The sequence below is a fragment of the Stenella coeruleoalba genome (genome assembly GCF_951394435.1).
Source record: "Stenella coeruleoalba genome assembly, chromosome: 9".
NCBI classification, from domain to species: domain Eukaryota; kingdom Metazoa; phylum Chordata; class Mammalia; order Artiodactyla; family Delphinidae; genus Stenella; species Stenella coeruleoalba.
The window spans coordinates 77,869,768-77,893,070 of NC_137155.1; the positions used below are offsets into that span (position 1 = coordinate 77,869,768).

General features: G+C 37.5%; 1 protein-coding gene across 1 annotated transcript in view; it reads right to left on the bottom strand.

Moving 5' to 3' along the window:
* The window catches only part of SLC13A1 (solute carrier family 13 member 1), a gene marked incomplete at its 5' end in the record, with an annotated part of 76,106 nt that overhangs the window by 30,556 nt on the left and 22,247 nt on the right, over positions 1-23,303 (bottom strand). The window contains 3 exons of the mRNA XM_079932479.1: positions 20,348-20,396; positions 20,475-20,532; positions 21,142-21,329. Coding sequence (XP_079788605.1) covers positions 20,348-20,396; positions 20,475-20,532; positions 21,142-21,329 — 295 coding nt within the window. The remainder of the gene's footprint in view (positions 1-20,347; positions 20,397-20,474; positions 20,533-21,141; positions 21,330-23,303) is intronic.

Consider the following 23,303-nt stretch of genomic DNA (forward strand, 5'->3'; position numbering starts at 1 on the left):
AGCCCTAACCCCCAATCAGATGGTATTTGGAGGTGGAGACTCTGGGAGGTAATAGGGTTAGATGAGGTCATGATGGTCGGGGCCTTGCATGATGGGATTAGTGCTATTGTAAGAGAAGGCACCAGAGAGCTTGATCTTTCTCTCTCTGCCATGTGAGATCACAGAGAGAAAGCAGCCATCTGCAACCTAAGGAGAGAGCTCTCATCAGACACTAATCCTGCTGGTACCTTGATCTTGGATTTTCAGGTTCTAGAACTGGGAGAAATAAGTTCCTGCTTTTTAAGTCACCCGGTCTATGGTATTTTGTTATGGCAGCCCAATAACGCAACATTTATCTTTCCATCAGTAGAAATGTTAACAATAAAAATACATAACCACTGAAATACTTTACACAGTTTCATTCATTCATCCTTCTTTCTTATTCCTGAGCCAACTCTTAACTTCTTTCTTCCCTTCTCACCAAACACTCCCAAATCTTCCCAGGGTTTTCCCTCTGAACTGGTGGTACATGGTCAGTGAATTCCTAAACCTCTTGTTGGAGTGTTTCTTTATTTGGCACTTTCACTGATCCTCCCCAGAGGATACCACTACTTGTGAAATTGAACGTTTTCACCCTCTGTACTTCACTGTTGAGAGAGAGAGTCCGTGTCCTCCTTGTTCCCAACCCTCTTCTAGAACATTAATCCTCTACTGACATGAAAACTAATCGATTTCTCTTTAAGGCTCATATAATTTGGCTCTTTCTCTGCCTATTCTTTTGAACAGGATGTTCTGATCTCCCAGTCACCCACTGCCATCACTTAAGATGACATGCCCATCTGGCACACAACATTCCTCATCCTGCAAATCCTGTCAGCATCTGGATAACTATACCGTCTTCATGAGTAACGCCTTAAATATCCCGGCTTTACACATTTCTTAAATCTCATTTCCAGAGACCTTCGACTCTGCTCTTCCTGTCACCCTCTCCTCTAGTTCCTGGACAATAGCACATCCTCAGATGGCTCCATCTGAAAAAAATCACTATTTCTAATGTTTCTGTTTAAGAATAGAGCTCCCTAAGGTGCAATACAAAAGCAACTTCATTCCTTCTCTCACCTGTGATCCATGTAACACACTCTGAGGTTGGTCTGATTCTTGCTATCCCTGGGGTGAAATCTGGAGTAGAATCTATAACATTTTTGGTCACTTCATTTAATAGAGTCTTTCAGTCATGTTTAGTTTTAATAAAAAAAAAGCAACCTCATTTCAGTAGCTGAAATAAAGAGTCCTCTACCAGCAAAAGTCCAAACTTTAGTAAAGTTAAACTTTTGCTTGTCCCCTAGATCAGGCTTGCTGAAAAGCCCATAGTTGGAAGTAGGTTTGTGGGTTTGTATTGTTCTCTCTCTTCTAGCTCCAGTTTCTCCCACCATTTGCTAGTTCAAGTTTCTAAATCCTCCATATTTGGAGTGGCAAGGGGTGGACAGTATCGGGAGAAGAGCAGTAAGGATTAGGAGAGGTCTTAGTTGACTGGTTTAAATAAGATACGATGTTAGTACTCTTTATGGGTTTTTTTTTTAACATCTTTATTGGAGTATAATTGCTTTACAATGGTGTGTTAGTTTCTGCTTTATAACAAAGTGAATCAGTTATACATATACATATGTTCCCATATCTCTTCCCGCTTGCGTCTCCCTCCCTCCCACCCTCCCTATCCCACCCCTCTAGGTGTTCACAAAGCACCGAGCTGATCTCCCTGTGCTATGTGGCTGCTTCCCACTAGCTATCTATTTTACATTTGGTAGTGTATATATGTCCATTTGCATAGCAAAGGAAGCCATAAACAAGACGAAAAGACAGTGCTCAGAATGGGAGAAAATATTTGCAAATGAAGCAACTGACAAAGGATTAACCTCCAAAATATACAAGCAGCTCATGCAGCTCAATACCAAAAAAAAAAACCCAATCCAAAAATGGGCAGAAGACCTAAATAGACATTTCTCCAAAGAAGACATACAGATTTCTCTTTATGTTTGATGGATGTTCCAGATGGCCTCATCTGGTGGGTGGTATTATGGATTTTATGCGTCATGGTGCTTTTAGAGATTCCTGTCACCCAAATAAGAACATCAGGTTGCTGCTCCTTCTGTGGAGTAATGCACCTCTTCCACTATGACACCCTGTGGTTTCTGCATGTGATGGTCACCCGATCTCTTGATGCAGAGGTCGCCTTGCCCTGTCAAGAAGCTGTCTTGGGGAAAGTTGCTTTTAAAATGACCCCAAATACCACTCCTGTCATACATCTGGCTCATGGGAAACAGGCACCTCTGCTCCGTTCGCAGTGAAAGAGCAGCTGACTCTCCATTAGATAAGGAGACTCAGCAGTGACTTTCACTTTTAAATGTTTCAAGAGTATGTCAAATACCAGTCCACTGATCTCTAGGAAACAGAGTTTCAAGTTTTCCAAGTGGTGATTCCTCAATATCTATTGCACTGTCTCGAGGTAAATGGAAGGCTCCCCTGCCAAAAATTGATCATACAAGTTGGAGTTTAGGAAAATATTCTGAATTTCTCCAAAGGTAGACTGTCTCTCAACCTTCTCATTTTCAACACTAAATTTAAGAGTCTAAAACTGTTTTTTGGTCACTTGCTTTGCAAATCCTGTGTAAGTAAAACACAGGAATACTTATGGGATGTGCTTGATATGATAGTTCTTCAGGGATAGGAAGAGCCTTGTTTTACCACTCCATTAACCAAGAATTCTGCAGTTTACCACAGCTTCTTTTCCAACTTAGCTGTTGAATTACTTCTGTCCCTGTTGTCCTTTGACTCTATTGACAAGTCTTGGTCACTAAAGCATCTAGTTATTATTCCCAATAGTTTGGTCCTCTCCTTTCTTCACTTCCTTTCTTATCCAGTTTAGATTTCTTGGTAAACCAATTCAGTAACTTTCTTTTTTAAGGCATTTTTTTTTTAACATCTTTATTGGGGTATAATTGCTTGACAATGGTGTGTTAGTTTCTGCTTTATAACAAGGTGAATCAGTTATACATATACATATATCCCCATATCTCCTCCCTCTTGCGTCTCCCTCCCTCCCACCCTCCCTATCCCACCCCTCTAGGTGGTCAAAAGCATTTATTTTTATATTTTTATTTTTATTTTTTTGCGGTACGCGGGCCTCTCACTGTTGTGGCCTCTCCCATTGCGGAGCACAGGCTCCGGAAGCGCAGGCTCAGCGGGCATGGCTCACGGGCTCAGCCGCTCCGCGGCATGTGGGATCTTTCCGGACCGGCGCACGAACCCATGTCCCCTGCATTGGAAGGCGGACTCTCAACCACTGCGCCACCAGGGAAGCCCCAAATGCATTTATTTTTAAAACCACTTGATTGAGGTATGATTGATATGTAAAATGTTGTACGTATTTAATATATACAACTTGATGAGTTTGAGAATAATTATATACCCATGAAGCCATCACCACCATCAGTAACCTTCTCAGCAAAACCCTAAACTCTCTTGTCTCTCTTTAGAATGATAGTTCTTTAGCAAAATCTTAACTTTGGATTAACCCAACAATTTACTTTCTCTGCGTCACGTCTGCCCCTGAGCAGCCAAGTTCTGTTGATGAAAATTACAGAGTAGGGCTTCCCTGGTGGCGCAGTGGTTAAGAATCCACCTGCCAATGCAGCGGACACGGGTTCGAGCCCTGGTCCGGGAAGATCCCACAGGCCGCAGAGCAACTAAGCCTGTGCACCACAACTACTGAGTCTGCGCTCTAGATCCCATGCTCTGCAACAAGAGAAGCCACCGCATGAGGAGCCCGCGCACCACAACAAAGAGTAGCCCCCGCTCGCCGAAACTAGAGAAAGCCCATGTACAGCAACGAAGACCCAATGCAGCCAAAAATAAATAAATAAATTTATAAAAAAAAAAAAGAAAAAATTACACACAGTAGAGGAGATTAGGCTCCCAACATTCATGGTCACAACTTTCAGCTGCTTTGTTACTGCTGTACCTCTACCCTGCTGTGTTTCTCTCACCAAATGATTCTACCTGTCTCCACAAGAAAACTTGAAACCTTCCCACTTCTCTTTTCACCTCCCTCCTCTCACTCTTCACGGGTAGCTCTGCCTCCTATTCCACACAGAAAATAGAAGCTGGTAGAAGTCTCCCTGTCAAAGGTAGAAACATACTTGCATCTGCCCTTCCTTCCATATTCTACATACAAAGAGAGTAAATCTCTCTCCTCCAACTAGTTTCTGAACCCCAATCTCTCAGGCCTCCTCAGAAACCTTATACAATAGACTTCACTAGAATTTTCCCACCAAAGTTTAATCATTTTCAAGTCATCTTTCCAAAAGAAAAACAGAAGGCCTTCTTAACCCCCCTCTCAATGAAACTACTGCCCACAGCACATCCATTTTCACAGCCAAACTACTCAAAAGAGTTGTCTGCATTCACTGACTCCATTGCTTTAACCTCTCCAATCTGGCTTCTGTTTCTTCAATCCACCAATACGTACTTGCTATGATTATTGATAACCTTCATATTACTAAACCCAATAGATATTGTTCAGTGTCAGGTTTGTAGACCTCTCAGCAGCACCTAAGATAGTTGATCACGCCTTCCTGCTGCAGAACTCTTCTTTGGGCTCTGTGATATCTCAGTCCTCTGGGTTTTCTTCTACATTTCTACCTTTCCTCTGTCACCCTTGCCAGTTCATTTTCCTTGATCCTTCCTTAAAACTGGAATTTCTTGAAACTCTGTCATAAGTACTTGTCTCTTCTCATAGTAATATTTCTCCTTAGGAAATCTCATATGCTTTCATTGTTTTAATGAAAGATAAAACCAGACCACCAAACTTGTTTTCAGCCAGACTTCTCCTTTTAGACCTATCAATCCAATTGTCTGTTCGACATAATTTGAATGTCTTAAATAAAACTCCAGTCCCCAAATGTTCAAGACCGAACTCATTATTTCCTTCCTCAAGCCCTGTTCTTCTTCAGGATCATCTATATAAGCTAATAGCATTACCATCACCACGATTACAAACACTTAGAGTGTGCCTAGTATGCAAAAGCACTGCTTCAGGTTAAAATCAAATAAATGATTTAATTCACATTTTTCTTACAACACAATGAGGGCAGTACTGCTAGTATCCCACTTTACACATGAAGACATGAAGCCCAGAGAGGTTAAATGGCTTCCCAAGGTTATAGAGCCTGGAAATGGTAGACTTGAATTTTGAGACCGTGGAGGGCTCATACCCTCAGCCACTACACAGTATTTCTCATCCTCCTTGAAATCATTCTTTTCCTCATCCCACCAAATCCTGTCAATTGTATCTCCTTAAATACATCTGGAGTCTGTTGGGTTTTTTCCATCTCCACTATCACGTTTGGTCTAAGTCATTGTTATCTCTGATTTGAGTTACTGTAATCACCTCTTTATAGGTCTCCAATTCTTGCCTATTTCAGACCTGTCTTGCACACTGAGCCTTTAAAAAAAAAAGAACTGGATGTATTTAAGAAATATGCAGACAGAAGAATTGCCCCGTTTCATACAGATAAGCATGCTGTGTGTGACACTGGCACTGAAAGAGCCTTTTGAGAAATCATGATAGGAAAAAATGTCTGCTCACTAAAAGCCATCATGGATGTGGGAACGGCATTTAGCATGGCAGGGTCAGGACATTGGATTGTAATTTGCCTTTTACTTTCTAATTAACTTAAAGGTTAGCCCCCAAAGGTATCTACCCTTCACCCCAAATAAATTAATTTACAAATGTCTCCCTTTGCCTTATATTTCCTACATGGGAATGATTTGTATTTTCTACATAATAAAACTTTCCATTGAAAATTTGAAAAATAAAGGATATGTAAATAAAAGAGTAAAATAAGTTTAAAAGTTCTTATCAGTGATACAAAATGACAAATGAAACTTAGGGCTTAACTATTAGCTATTTTACTAAAGGAGAGACTTCAAACACAAATCAGAAAATGATATATAATTTGGATATTATTAAATTGATAATAAGAAATGGAAACTTAAAGATGTAATATGCATGTAATTTCTCATCACATTAAAACTTTCAAAAATACAAAGAAAAACTTGGATTTCATAAAAAATTGGACTTCATATATGTATATATGCAGTCATATATATAAAATGATAAAACTGCACTGACAGGTATAAAATTAAAAAATCAAAATAGAAAAATATTGACATATTTGCATGCTTTAGACCTTATGGACTTCTCATACTTTTTTCCTATATAAAGACTTTAAAACATACATGAATGCTACAGCACAAAAGGCGATGTTTCTGCAAATATCGTGGACAATTTAGAAAAGCATTACAAATTCAAGTTAAATTCAAGTCCTGCAGTAAATGGTAATGGTAATATATCATAAAACACATCAAGAGTTAAGCGGAGGTCTTTGGGAGGTGGCATGGGGCGCACCACTTGCGTTATCTAGCCAGTAAACATGAATCCCATGCAGTCAGCTCTACTGTTATTTTTACTTAGGGCCTGTGATTGCTGGACTGAACTACTGTGAAGAGATGATACTGCAGTAAGGGGTAAAAGTTGAGGACCAGAGGGATAGTAGTAGAGGGCAATGGGCAGGAAAATACAGCTCTTAAGGAAGTCTGAGATGAGCCACTAATTAAGCCAATGATTGGTACAGAAACTATAAAAGGGAGTGGGGGGTGTCCTTAGCAAATTAATCTTCTGCTCAAGGCAGTAGTTTCAACTTGAGACCAAGTGTTTGACCCTAATCTAAGAGGGTGTTGGAATAAGTCACTCAGGGTAGAAAGTAAGATTCAGACCCTGAGAGCACATATTTGCAGATTATCAGACTAATCACTACATTTTTCCATGAGTGGAGGAGGAATTGGGGGGGGGGGCGGTATTTTCTCCTATGAGTTCGGGAGAGAAAAAAAAATCCAAAGTGAAGAAGGGAGAAGCAAAGTGTCTAGAGGGGTGAGGCTGGAGACAGGGATGAAGTGGCCAGAGAAAACCTCTTGTGCTGGTGACCAAAGGACATTGCCATGGCTATACTGTGAATGGGAAAGTACTTGTTTTATGTTTCATGATGAGAGACTTCTGTGAAATTAAATGTATAGAACGATGTAATTTTTAAAAAAATAAAAAATATATCTACATATGTGCCTAGAAATAAGACTGAAATGAAATGTGTCAAGATATGAGAGTACCTGCTACCTTCTTGATACTTTTTGTATCTTCCACAATCATAAAAAAGTTTTTTTAATATATAAAAGAATCATAGACTATTAGAACAGATAGTATTTAGAGATAATCTGGTACACAGACCTAAATTTTCAGAAGAGCAAAAATAAATCTCAGTGTGACATAATGGTCACAGCAGAATTGAAGCAGATTTCTGTGTATCTAAGTTCCCTCTCAGTAATTTCCCTTGTGTCATCTTGCCTTCCAGAACACTTTTTATTTATGTGAGTTTTTTAGCCTACATCTAAAACTTTACATTTAATTACATTTCATATTGCTTAGTGTGTTTTTATTCAATCCCAGTTGTCATCGTACATTCGTATTTCCCACAAATATATGACATCTAAGACCTTGTGAGTATGTCTCACAACTTCTTTCAAGTGACTGAGAACATTTTGTCCAGGACATGACCAAATTCAGAATCCTAAGATAACTGGGTGGTGCTCAAGGGTCATTTCTGAACAGAAATCCTGCAGGTCCAGATATAACTCACTATTGCCACCTGGTGGTAGTGATTGCAGACTCCAGTGATTAGCACCGACCCCGGGTGCTAATAATGCACACAAGAATCACCATGAACTAAACCAGTGGTCTCCAAGGCAGTGTACAAAAGAATTCATTTGGGTGAGTGTGGTATAAAAACATTAGGGGTTCTATTTATATTTCTATATTTATTCAAGGCAAATTGCACAAAATATTAGTTCCTGCTAACCATTTTCTGCTTGCCAAAGACAGCCAGTTTAAAATCTTCCAGCTCTTTTTGGACATTTATTTGCACTTACTTTAGGAGTATTCATATGATACCATCTCTTGATTTCTCAGTTGAAGGCATTACAGTTAAAACTCCACTATGTTAGATGATGAGAATCTAGCTATCTTTCACAGCATCCTCCACTAAACACACTTATACTTTTCATGTCTCCATCGTTCTCCCATTATGGCTATATCATAAGTTTGCTTAGAGCAGAGTTCAGTGTTCAGAATGTTGTCTAGATATCTGTTAACAGCTGAGCAATGGGATTTATATTACTTTTCCTGTTTTGTGTCCCCCGCTTACTTGCTTAGCTTTCTAAGTGGATACCACTAAATCAGCCCCAAGTGTTCCCTGGTTGTTTAAATCTTCCCTTCAAACAATCAAGTGACAGGACACCTAATCTACATCAAATATTCTACCAATTCCATTGTCTTAGAGACATCTCTTCCAGGGCTTTTCTGCTTGTCCTACGACTAGTCATTTTCTTCCTTGAAGCCATTTCCCCCTTATTGCCTGGGAGTTCCCAGTGTTTGGTATAAAGAAGTCTTCTGCCATTCTTTTCATCTTAAGGAATCTGTTTTTCCCCCTTTCTGGAAACTTTTAGGGTCTGTCTTCATTCACCATGTTCTGAACTCTCAGTGCCCTTCCCTGTGTGCATCTGTTTCGTCAATTTTGCTGGCACGCAGCGGGACTTTATGTCATAAAAATTATATTCTTCTTTTATGGAAGTTTTCTTGAGTTTTGATGTAATCTCAGTTTTCTCTATTCTTTTTCTGAAACTCCTATTATTTTCTTATCTTGTTTCTTGTATACTAAAATTTCCACTTATGTTTTATATCTTTACATTATATTGATATTTTGTATTTTATGTATTTTCTATTTTATTTATATATTTATTTTTTGCTTCTCGTGCCTCTTTTATAGAATGTCATTCATATTTCATGAATGCAATTTCTTTGTTCACCTCTCTGAATATATTAATGATAGTTTCTTGTCTTGTGTTTTCAACTTCTTGCACAGTCTCTGTTTCCTGCAAGTTTTTGTCTCCTTTTTGTTTGTTTGGGTCTCTGTCTTTCATGCCTGAGGCTGTCTTCAGATCTCCAGGAACTTTGGTGGTTTGCTCATATTTAAGGCAGTGAAAAGCTGGTTGGAAGTCCTGTACATGTGCTTTGGGATTTGTTGACTGTGGGCACATATATAGTATCATCTGACTGGAGCTTTTTTTGAGAAAACCCAATGCTATATATTTTCATCTTTTCTCTTGTGCTCATTGTATTCCCCAAAGAAAAACCTCCTGGTTCCTTGCCTACTGTCACCTGGAGGGAATAGGCCTGGCTGTTGGGGACAGTGGGGTGGAAGGTGGGGCTCTCACCATTCAACATATTAACTGTCACTCAGTGTCCCTGTTTTCATTGTGAAATCTGTTCCTGACCCTGAACTCCTTCCTGTCTGCTTTACTGTGTCAAAAGACTACACTTCCCGGCTTCCCTGGTGGCGCAGTGGTTGAGAGTCCGCCTGCTGATGCAGGGGACGCGGGTTTGTGCCCCGGCCCGGGAAGATCCCACATGCCGTGGAGCGGCTGGGCCTGTGAGCCATGGCCGCTGAGCCTGTGCGTCCGGAGCCTGTGCTCCGCAATGGGAGAGGCCACAATGGTGAGAGGCCCGCGTACCGCAAAAAAATAAATAAATAAAGACTACACTTCCGTTTGGTGGAGGAGGAGCAGCTGCATCCATGTAGAGGTTGGGAAGAAATTTGTGGATTTAACTGTTGCATAAAATTTTTTAACTTACCCTCACTTTTCAATATTTTGAAAAACTTTGAGGGCTGCTGCTAGGTAAATTAGATTGTTTTTTTTTTTTAAACATCTTTATTGGAGTATAATTGCTTTACAGTGGTCTGTTAATTTCTGCTTTATAACAAAGTGAATCAGTTATACATATACGTGTGTCCCCATATCCCCTCCCTCTTGCACCTCCCTCCCTCCCACCCTCCCTATCCCACCCCTCTAGGTGGACACAAAGCACCGAGCTGATCTCCCTGTGCTACGCAGCTGCTTCCCACTAGCTATCTATTTTACATTTGGTAGTGTATATATGTCCATGCCACTCTCTCACTTTGTCCCAGCTTACCCTTCCCCCAGCCCGATAAAGAAGATGTGGTACATATATACAATGGAATATTACTCAGCCATAAAAATAAACGAAATTGAGTTATTTGTAGTGAGGTGGATGGACCTAGAGTCTGTCATACAGAGTGAAGTAAGTCAGAAAGAAAAAGACAAATACTGTATGCTAACACATATATATGGAATCTAAAAAAAAAAAAAAAGGTCATGAAGAAGCTAGGGGCAGAACAGGAATAAAGACGCAGACCTACTAGAGAATGGACTTGAGATTGCTTACTTTTGTAACTTACTGTTGACTTAGAATTCCACTTTCATGGGATAACTGAGGCATTTTCCAGCCATTCTTTAACTTTCCAGCTTCCAAAATGATTTTGCTGTCATCTCCTCTCTTGATATTTTTATAATTGTGACGTATGACTTAAAAATCTATTCTTGTTTTAATGGAGATTTGGGATAGAGTGAAGGTAAATGGACCTATTCAATCTGCCATCTTATTGGAAGACGCGATATTTCTCTTTTTACATTAAAAAATCCCCAAGAAATAAATGGTTCTTGACTAATAATTATTGCACAGATTGACCTTAGTGCCTTCATGGCCCATACATTGGTGGATGATGGAGGTAAAGGGAGAGGAGAGGAAAGCTCCAAGTGCACAGAGAGACTGACAATAGGGCCCTGCCCACTTCGTTCACTCTTGGCATATTGAGTTTATATGGGCTTGGTAAGTGGATAACAAATTATCCTTTCTAGTTTTAATTAAACTAGCCCTCCCATAATGTGCTTATGGCTGTACATGATTTCTACAGGAAATGACTTATGTAAAAAAAAAAAAACACACCTAGAATGAAGATAATATAAGAAAATATAAGAGGATATCCTTCTCCTACCTGTGGTATGAATTCTTCATGAAGATCTAGAGAAGATCTAATTAGCAATAACCTGAACAACTCAGGAGAGCTGGTAACAAATTTGAAGTTATCAATAACTCCTTGAAATAGGATTTATATCCACTGTAGTTAATAAAGAATTATGATGCATATTGTGAATTGGGATGTTTGTTTATATAGTAATAGTATAACAAATAGATATTCAAAATTTAGCACTCGAGACAGGACTTTTCATAAAAATTCTGTTTCTAGCAATGTCAAAAATCAATTAAATCCAGGATTTATTTTACAAAATGTTATATCCTAAATGTTAAGTATGTAGAAGCTTCCTTTGTAATTTCTTAGTGAAGAGCAAAAAATCAAAACATACATGCTATTAGAAAAAATCCTGTTCTTTTTATAGTGGTAAAAATGACTGAAATGATATATAAATAATATAGCAGCATAGGACGTCAGTATAAGTGTGTGTGTGTGTGTGTGTGTGTGTGTGTGTATGTAGGATGATATAAATAATAAAGAACAAAAAGAAAATAAAAAAGAATGCAGGAAAGAGAGATGGAAAGAATAAATATTTAGAAAAAATAGAAATCTGGCACTAAAAATTATTCTAAATTTATAAAGTCACAGAGAGTTCAAGGGGATCAGACTTGTCAGGCAAAAATTTCTAACCTGGATAAAAATGCAAAAGCCAACAATATGCTTTTTATAAGAGAAACATCTAAAGTATAAGGACATAGAACTGTTGAAAGTGAAAGGATAGAAGTAATGTCAGGTAAACACTAACCTAAAGAAAGCTGGCATTGCTATTACATTATCATCAGACAAACTCAAAGACCCCAAAACATTACCATAGATTGAGAGGGACACTGCAAAATGGTAAAAGTGTTAATTAACCAGAACATATAAACATTCTAAACATTATTACGTGATAGGGACATAATATAATCTGAAAATATATAGAAACCAAAATTGACAGAACTATCAGGAGAAATAGATATAGCCACATCATGGAGGGAGATTTTAACAAAACAGTTGCATTAATTGCTGGGTTAAGCAGACAAAAAATTGTTAGGTCACAGACAATTTGAAATTCACAACTGGCAAACTTGATCTAATAGACTTGGAAAATACTGCACCCAGTAAGTTGAAAATATGCAATCCTTTTTTAGCACAAGGAAGTATTTATCACAATTGGCCACATGCTAGTCCACAAATCTGCCTCAACAAGTTTAAAAGAACTGATGTCATACAGACCAGTTTCTGACCACAGTAAATTTATGTTAGAAATAAAAAAACAAAACAAAAAGTAGCTACAAAAGACTCATTTATTTCAAAATTTAAAACACATGTCTAAGCAGCTCATGGATCAAAGACTCTAGCGTAATGGAAAGCAAAAAACACAAAGAACTAAAAAATACGGAATACAGCTAAAGTGGAAGAAATGGAAGAAAATTTGTCGCCTCAAATTCTTACTTTGGAAGAGAAGAAAAGCTCGAAAAAAGTAATGCAAATGTATACTTTTAAGAGTAAATGAACAGAAACTAAATGCAAAGATTAAATAGACAGAACGAAGTAATAAAGAGAAGAAACTAATAAAGTAGAACATGAAATAGGATCAAAAGAGCCAAAAGCTTGTTCTTTGATAAGACTTATAAGACATAAAATCAACATACTTTTGGAAGAATTATTCCAAAAATGTTTAAAAGCATAAGTAAAAGTATTAGTAACTAAAAGATACATAACTAAAAATACTATAGAAATTAAAGAGGTAATAAGTGAATATTATAAACAACATGCTACTAAATTTGAAATGGAATGCATAAATTCCTAGAAAAATATAACTAAAACTCAAGGAGAAATAGAAAATATGAATAATTCTGAATCCAGGAAAGTAATAGAATAATTACTAAGTATATGTATATGCCTTCTACTTTCTCCTTTCTGTTTCCTGCTAGCTGGAACAGAGAATGGATAGAGGGAGATGAGGCAGCCATCTTGAACCATGAGGTAGCCATTAAGTGCTGAGGATGGCAGAGCAAGAATAGAAAGAGTCAAGGTCATCATGATTGTGGAGCCACCATACCAGCCTATTTCTATCTTATTAAAACTATTGCTATTTTTGGTCTTTGTTGAGATGAAGAAGTAACTAATATAAGTGGTAATACTGAAAAGAAAATAAGAAAATGATTAACATGAAATTCTGGACTGTGGCTATGTTGACAAGGGGATGGATATGATGGTCTGAAGAAAGGAGATGGAATCAGAGAAGAGCTCATGGAGATTTCTAGAAATTGTTATGTTCTATTTCTTAAGCTGGGGTGTTGGTAAATACCATTTTATTCGTTTTATTCTTTTAAATTTGTGTTACATTCTTTAAATATGTATATATTAAAATATTTCATAATCAAGATATATGAAAAACAGTTTGGGGACAAAATAAATCTATTCCTTTTTTAGGAAATATCATTGGAACATGAAAAGAAAAATATTGTTGAAGATTTTAGGAAACAAAGTACAGTATTAGAATAAATTTTATGGTATGGGAGGTTTATTGTACAGTTAGAGGAAAGTACAGATGCTTCCAACACAGCTAAGCTCATGTTATTTGCTAGATAATATTTTAACAATATGAAATGTGAAGAACCACATTTTTGTGATTCAAAAATGAAAGATATATGGAAGAAGAGGTAACATCAATAGTCAGTTATTTCTTTAATAACAAAATGTTTTGTGGAACCCTAGCTAAGTAAACCAGTGGAGCCCAGCTAGGGCTTTGACTACAATAAATATTAAAATCTGAGTGAGGTTGTGTTCACAGGTTGCTGCTATGATTCCTCTCTTTTTTTAATGAATATTAAAATAAATTATTTACTCAGAAGTGAATTTACCTCACCAACGGTTGCCACCCACTTCTCTCTTCTTTCGGAAGATGCACCTGGCAGAATTTCACGTGGATCGGGTGTGACCTGTTTGCTGACACCCAGGCATTTACCTTCACTTTAGTGAAGCCTCTTTGTGGGGCATATTGGATCCCCAGTGTATGGCAGAAATATCATCCTTTGTTCTGATTTAATACCATTGATAATGAGGCTTCCAAATTCTCAGCTGAATGGAATGAGTTCTCATAAATTGGATTAGTGAGTAGAATAGTTACAATTTCTTTTGAAAGTTCAACTTTATCTTGTATTCCCAGAGGCACAGAAAACTGCCAGGTTAAAAAAGGACCAAGTAAAGGGTACAAACTTTCAGCTATAAGATGAGTAAGGACTTAAGAGCCATCGCAAAACATGGTGACTGGAGTTGACAACACTGCACTCGACAATTGAAATTTGCCAAGAGAGTAGAACTCAAATGTTCTCACCAAAAAACAAAAAAGAAAAGAAGAAAGGATAAATATGTGAGGTGATCAATGTGCCAATCAACCAGATGGGGGAAACCATTTCACCATGAATACTTCATCAAATCACCATGATGTACACTTTAAATATCCCATGATCCTTTTCAACTTTATTGAGGTATAATTAAAAAATAAAATTGTAAGATATTTAAAGTGTACATCATTGTGATCTGATCCACATATACATTATGAAAAGATTACCCCCATCCAGCCCATCAACACATCCATCACCTCATGTTTCTCTTTCTTTCTTTCTTTTTCTTTCTTTCCTTTTTCTTTTTTTTTCTTTTTTTTTGGTGAGACATTCAAGTATCAGTCCCCTAGCCAATCTCAACCATACAACAGTATTATCAACTCTAGTCCCCATGTTTTACATTAGGTCCTCTGACTTTATCTTATAACCAAATGCTTATACTCTATTACCAACCTCTCCCTATTTACCTACCCACCACCCTGCCCCAGCCCCTGGCAACCATTTTTCTACTCTTTGTTTCTATGAGTTTTACTTAAAAAAAAAAAAAAAGATTTCCATATATAAATGAAGCCATGCAGTATTTGTCTTTCTCTGTCTAGCTTATTTTACTTAGCATAGTGCACTCAGGTTTCATCCATGTCATTGCAAATGGCAGAATTTCCTTTTTTGCCATGGCTAAATAATATTCCATGGTCTATACATACCACATCTTCTTGATCCATTCATTCACTTACGTTTTTTCCATATCTTGGCTACTGCAATGAACATGGGAGTGCAGATAACTCTTCAATATCCTGTTTTCATTTCCTTTGAATATATACCCTGTAGTGGGATTGCTGGGTCCTATGGTGGTTCTATTTTTAATATTTTGAGGAACCTTCATACTGCTTTCCATAGTGGTTGCACCACTTTACATTGCCACCGACAATGAACAGGGGGCTCCCTTTTCTCGACACCTTCAACAACACTTGTTATCTCTTGTCTTTTTGATGCTGCTGTGATTCCTAAAGGGTGTGTAATAGGCTCTCTCTCTCAATCATTCTCCCTCTCTCTCTCTTTCTGCTCACCTCTCTATAAACCGCAGGGCTTGGCAGGTTGAGTAAAGGAGACCCGTGAGTTGTCTCAAGTGAGGCCTGAGAGGCATTAACAATTGGCTTTGCTGCCGAATTTCACGCGGTCTAAGAGAAGGCAGGAGTGATCAAGAAGAACTTTTGTTTGTAGCACCTACTTGATCTAATCTAAAATTCCTTTTCTCCATTTGATCTAGGGGCCAGATATTCTAGAACTGATATCTCCTTACTCGGCAGCACTAATGCCCCTAGTCCCTGACATTATGACCCATGCTAATTACTGTTATATGGTTCTTAGAATTTTTGGAGAATATTAAAGAGTGCCCTCTTACGGAATTTGATTTTGAATAATAAGAATTTCACCCCCAAACTAAACAACACGTAATTAAAAGCAAAATTCAATTTGTTCAAGGAAATTTTCCTTTGAATTTTTCCCTTTGGGGAACAAGAAATTATATAAGATGAATGGAAAACAATTATTTTAGGCCTTTCATTAAAAGTGTACTGATTTTTCAGTTCCTTTCATTCAAAGATGTCTGGAGGTTTAGAAATTGAGCTAGTATAAAAATCTGAGGTATCTCTTTGATTAATACTAGTGCTTGAAAGAAGGAAAATATATAGCAACTTGATTCTTCTCTTGGTATGTAAAAACTGATTCTTGGAAACCTGGAACTCATTTCTTATGGAAATAATATGAGTGATGACTGGTCTCCCAATTGCTCCGTTGGAACCTGACAAATCTATTCCCTCATGTATGTCAGTGTCATTTTGGGGTCTTCCTTTTTTCTTGTTCCTTTTCTTCTCTAAAAATATTTTAGCTACTTTTGGAGTAATATAGAATTTATGGTCAGTTCGGTCTAAGTACCTACCCACCATTTTTATTCTGGGCATGAGTAGGGAGTTCTGCTAATGGGTGGGCCATTGCCTATAGTGAAAAGGGAACTTGGTGAGTCATGGAAGACATCTCTCTTTTAAGTATGCAGCTTAGGAATATGACTCTTAGATAGGAGTGCTTCTTAATCAGTTCCTGGAATCTGAGGAACTGCTGAATATCCATCAGCTTCAAAACCAGCATATAATCATCACCATCAGCTGCTGCAGCAGCAGCAGTGGGAAAATTATCATCAAATTATCATCGTTATCATCTTTACCAAAACTTTACAGTTCTATTAATAATAATTTTAGGACTGATAAAGTATATAAAGAACTCATACAACTCACTAGCAAAAACATCCAACCAACCAAACAAACAAAAATCCCCAGACAAGCCAATTGAAAAATGGGCAGAGGAACTGAATAGACATTTTCACAAAGAAGACATCCAAATGGTCAACAGGTACATGAAAAGGTGCTCAACACCACTAATCATCAGGGAAATGCAGATCGAAAGTATAATGAGTTATCATCTCACACCTGTTAGCATTTCACATAGCATTATGCTAAGTGAAATAAATCAGACAGAGAAAGACAAATACTGCATGGTATCATTTATATGTGGAATGCATAAAAGCCAAACTCATAAAACAGAGAGTAGAGTGGTGGTTACCAGGGGCTGGGAGTGGGCAAATGGGGAGATGATGGTCAAAGGGTGCAAGCTGCTAGTTTTAGGATGAATAAGTTCTGGGGATCTAATGTACAGCATGATTATTATAATTAGTAATACTATATACATAGCTGGAAGTTGCTAAGAGAGTAGATCTTAAATGTTAACACTGCAATAAAGGAATGGTAATTATGTAATGTGATGGAGGTGTTAAATAAAGCTATGGTGGAGATCATTTTGCAATATGTGAGTATATCAAATCAACACGTTGGTGATTCAGATGTGTAAAAACATGGCAAAATGGTGCAAATTACCAAAAAAATCTATGACTTTCCTTTTTTTTCTCTTCTTTGAAATTTATTTTAAACCATCCCCTCTCAAAAGGAGTAATATTTGGATCTTTTTTGACTTGTAGTTCACATTCAAAGCCAAACCACACAGGATTTATTTTAATTCAATAAAATGTCCCACCAACTTCATGAAAAAAGCAGAAGACTAAAACATTATGAATATAAATATCCCTTCCATTTTATAGCTAGATTAAGTAGATATAGATTCTTCCACATAATGTTAATCTTAAATTATCTAGTTTAAATCTAGCAAAGAACAGGTGCAATTTATTATAATTATAACACAAACTATACAATATGTTTATATCTGAGAAGAGATGTGTAACTGCTAAAAATCAAAACATATCTTAAATGTACAGTATGTAAAAAATACTTTCATGTGATCTCTTATAAATAGCACTATTACAGAGCAAAAAGTGATCCCTTAATTTTTCTTTTACACCAAGCTAAATTTGTATATATAAAGTTCTAGAAAGACCATAGAATCATTGTTCAAAGGTCTTCTCTTCCAAACTCAGATCTTAATCTTTACTGCCTAAAATATACCCAAATTACCTTACTTCTCGCCGTTGAAAACTTATTTCCCCTCAGTGTTTCCCATCTCAGTCTGTGGCATCACCATCTGCCTTTACCTAGCTTACTGTAGCAGAGGCATCTTCTATACTTTTCCCTCTCTCATCTACAAAGTCAGATTAATCAAAAATTCAATTAGGTCCATACCCTCTGCCTTTCACATTGTTGCCACAGTAAGCTTCTTAAAGGGCAGAATTTAACATGCTGCCTCCTGGCTTCAAAGCTCTCTATTTCCCTTAAGATGAACTAAACTCTTTTGCATGGCATGAACAGCAATTTTTAACCTGGTCCAACCTATCCAAACATTTCACTTTCCACAGCTCATTCCTGGCACCTGCACTGGAGATGTTTCCCAAAAAAAGCCCTGCTCTCGACATTTTGGGGTCTTTGAATTCATCTTATTCTCTGATTATGTTACCTCTTCCTTTTTCTCTCCTTCGTTAATTAGTCAAGATAAATATCTATTGAATACCTACTCTCTGTCAAACAATGGAATGTGCTAGGGGATTATATGCTGAACCAAGTGGACACAGTTCCTGCGCTCATGGAGTTTGCACTTCCCTGATTGCACAGGGCATCTTGCTCCAGACTCAAATTCCTTTACCTCACATTCCCTCTGGCAATATTCCTAGATTGAGCTAGTTGCTCCAGCTTCTGGGAGATCTGGCCTCTGTGTGCACCTTTGCTGTGGTATTTATGTCACGCTTTTTTTTTTTTTTGCTGTATGCGGGCCTCTCACTGTTGTGGCCTCTCCCGTTGTGGAGCACAGGCTCCGGACGCGCAGGCTCAGCAGCCATGGCTCACGGGCCCAGCCGCTCCGCGGCATGTGGGAGCTTCCCAGACCGGGGCACGAACCTGTCCCCTGCATCAGCAGGCGGACTCTCAACCCCTGCGCCACCAGGGAAGCCCTATGTCACGCATTTTTTTTAAGTCCATCTTCCCCATTAGACTCTGAGCTGCTTATGGTAAGGAGTAGGTCTTTTCATCAACAGACCTTCCTACAATGCCTAGGACAGTGTTGGATGTCAAATCATTGGAAGCCAAATTTAGGCATCACACCAGAAAACTGGGTTTGTAAAGATGACCACGAGAAAGTTACTGAGTGCAAGTATATCCAGCAGTTTTTAAAGCCTATTTATAATGTATTCTTCTGTAATACAGCGGGCATACTGTTGATTTTCTGTGTTTTAAAAGAATTACTTCTCTCCCTAAAGATGATAATGTTTTCATAAATATGTATTCAATTCTCATCTTAAAAACCCTTAATACACCCTGTAGCTAGTGGCTTAAAACTTATCTTTGTATTAGTTTTCTCTTTACATAAAATTCGCTCTTTTCTTGAAGATTTCTGTAAATAACAAGAAAGTTTTCTTTTTCCTATTGAGTTGCATGCTAATGCATTATAGCCTGAGGAAGGAACATATGCCCCACTCTCATATTTCTAATGCCATGGTTACCGTTGGACTATTTCTATGCAGGATTATTTTTCAATGGTCTCAAGATATATTGCTCCCAATACAACCTAGTATAGTATTTTTACATTGATTTATTCTGGGGAAATGAATTCTATGGGATAGTTTACAAAAGTCTCTTTCCTTCCTTTAATAGGCAGAATAGCTACAACACCTCCTCCATCTGTGTTTGACAGTAGCACCTCATGAATTCTGCATTGAATTTAGTGGTAAGGAAGACACTAAAGATAACTGGATTGTAATTACATGAATAGGAGTTGCTCTAAGTTCATACCCTGGAAGAAATAGGATGAGCCTAATAAAAAGGCAGCAAGATTTTAATAAGAAAATGAAACAATATTCTGAGACTAGCATTATATTTCTTTAAACTATATATGCTAACTGCCATCACCATGAACCTGGTAAAAGGAGAAAATGAGGCTGATTTTCAGAGCCTAAAATGTTTCCTATCAGGATGTTGATTTCAGTCCATCCATGAAGGCTTATCAAACCATTACAACATGCTTTGATGTAAGCAAGTAAAGTAATGTAGGGCGCGGTCAGCTAACTGCTACGCGGCAGGAAGCTGAAATAAGCTGAGTCATCCTTCCTGTGGCCACTGCGCTTGCGCTAAGTATACTAATGAGGTTTTAAAGTAGCGACCTATCCGATGCTGGCTCACAAATCGCACCATCGGCGAAAGCCAATCACAGAGCGACACATGTTCTTAATCCCTATATAAGCAGACTGCTATAGGATTGCGGGGTCTTCCTTCCATCTTTCTTCAACCAAGCTGTGCTCCAATAAAGTGTGATACGAGAAGAATCTTGCGTGTGGCGGCTCGTTATTCTGCCGGTCAGAAACGGCTCGCCGCAAAGTAATTTATAGACAAGGAAGCAAGTAACAGGTTTTAAAATGCACACGTATCTAACTGCAAATCTAATATAATTTTATGTATAATTATTCAGAGAGAATTAAATTTCATGTACCTTTTCCAGCTCCATCTTGCTTGAAATTTTCCCTGCATCATTACTGTATCTGAAAAACAAATTGACCCAGTTTATAATTTTATTAAAATGTAATTCAGAAAATCCTAATCAAAATAATATTCTTTACCCTGGAACTGGTTTTGTTTTCTCTTTTCTCTCACTTGTTTCATGTTCATTAACATTTTCTGCAAAACATTAAATAGAAAAAAATAATAATTTAAATGAAGGGTTATCAATGTGTGTATGTGTGAAGATGGAAGCATTATTAGAAACTGAAAATAAACAAATTCACCTTGTACTGACATAACAGTCATCATAATAAAGTATTTTACGAACACCAATATCCTCCCAACATTTTTTTTCACTGCATCAGAGCAGTTTATCAGACCAGAAATAACCAAGGTAAAATGTGATGCTGTTTCCAAATAGAATATAAGAATTAAACGTTCCCAATATTATGCAGGAAAGTCATTTCAGTATAAAAGAGTAACCTGGAGGTCTACTGATAAAGGCATGAAAGACAGAGAAAGTTCTAATAGACTGGCTGGAGGATAGAAAAGTCATACTTATTCTTTCCCTTTTGCCAGAGAATGTAAATTCAGCCATTAACTGAAAGTAAAATATTTGGGTAAATGTAATTCCCTTGTATAAATACTGGAAAATAGAGAAAGAAGAAGGTTAAATTCCCATCATGCATGTATGGACAATTAGTTCAAAATATAACCCAGAATTCTTGAGCTTTTTCTATTACCCAAATGACTAGACCCCACTGTGGCCAAATCAACATGTGATACCATCTGTTTCCAGTCCATAGTTGGTTGATCCACTGATATAAGTCATCTGAGTAGCCTCAACCTCTGCTTCAGCACTGATGATCTGCTGGGCCACAGCCTCCATGATGGGCATCACCATGGCAGTAGTAGAGGTGTTGCTAAGCCACATAGATAAGAAGGCGGTACTGCTCATGAACCCCAAGGTCAGCCTGAAATGAGAGGGCCTTTATTATGAAGTGTGCTCTCTAGCTTCACCAGCTCCGTATCACTTAACTGTAAAGGATGTTGTTCATGAGTTGTGAATTAATTTTTTCAAAACATAGAAGGTTAAGATTCCTCCCAGATGAGGAACTCTGAGGAGAGCTATAGCCAGGTAGAAATCAAAATGGCACATGTAAGGGCAGATTTCTTACGAGGTTTGTCTCCCTGAAAACCATAAGAATCTTCTCTCTGAAACCAGAAAAATGATAAAACTTATAATCAAACTGCAAGTTGGTAGATGGTGTAACAGCTTATAATATTACACCAATATTTGAATGCCCTTTACAGATGACACATCTTCAAATACTAGTAAGATAAGGTGCAGTCAGCATTTGCATTTAAGATCCCTTATCCTTTCTTTTATGTTTGGGTCGTATCTCTGATTATTAGTATATGTGCCAAGGAGGCACAAGGGCAAGGAGGGAGGTTAATATTTATAAATCTGCTTTTTACTTGTTAACTACTCTGGTTCAATATATGGTGGGTGGAGGAAATGGGTAAAATCACTAGCTAAAATGAGGTTTCAAAATTTTCTGTAGATTCAATTATTCATGCTGTCCTGAATCTGACATCCCTGCCTGTTGTCAAGACTGTCTCCTCTTACAAATAGAGTAATTCTTCTCCCTTAAAAAATAACATACCTAATAGGATTTTAAACCATGTCTATAAGCTTTCAAAATCACAATTGGGAAAAAACATGATCTCTTGAGTAGGAGGTCCAAGAAAATCATTCAGAAGCACATCTTTCCATATAGAGCCATTTATGAAATTCTCTGAGTCTCTTTTGAAATAGATCTATAAGAAAATTCCACACTATAAATTCCAACTACAGATAAGGTGGATATTTTCTATGTGTAAAAGAAAACTTTTAAGAAAACTGTTTAAACAAGAAGTGATTCTTAATAAAAAAAAAAAGAAACAATTTTAACTTCAGGCACTGGCAAAACCAGAAATCTTTCAATACACAAAGGGTGGGAACTGATAAAACTTCTGCGTGGTAAAAATGCCTTAAATTGAAAAACCGCTTAGTGGTATAATGGACAGGACCCTTGCCTCACTGTGCAGTGCATGACCTCACCCCCTGGGGCCAGTGAGCAGGTGGCCAAGGAAAAGAGACACATTTCTACAGCACTTTAAGAGGCATGGAACACCATTTCATTGTAAGAGTGAAATACCCTTAATACATGTCGTAAAATTTTTAAGTAACAGATATTTTAAAAAATGTGTCTGATCTGAGTTATTGAATTTTTTTTCTATTTAACAAAATAGTTTGCTCCATAAATGATAAACACAGATGTGGTTATACCCTGGAACGAATTATGCAACATAATTCAATACAATTTTCCTGTTTTAAAGAAAGATGAGAAGGGAAGAACCACCTAAGGCTTTAAAGCATAATGCCATTAGGTAAATGATTATGACACTGGAATTTTTTTGTTTTAGCTCCCATCTATGTTCTTAACAAGAGCTAGAATTAAAACCAAAACAGCCAGTTAATTTAATGGAAAAAAGCATTTATTTTAGTGGGGAAAATCAGTCTAATGAGTGATTTCACATTCTATAAATGAACCTTCTTAATTGCTTCACTTTGGAACAGTTCATTTAAAAAGAGAAATGTTCACCTTAGAATTTTTCTGCACATATTTGTATTTTGTCAGCAATGTCTTTGGTTCTTAACATCCTCCCTGATGATCAAGGATACTCTTGAAAGAGACTTGAATGTGTAATCAGCCAAATAAACAAGCTAGCACTGAAATCTACTCTGATGTCTGTCAGTCTTGTCTGTTGAGGTTCAAGGCTTCTCTCAGCTTTGACTCCTACAGTGCATAAAAGGTGAACGAGTTGTGTGCACTTATTCCAACCTCCCTGTAGTTAGACCTGCAGTGGGAAAGTTTTCTTTCTTTTCCTCCTCCAACTCAAGT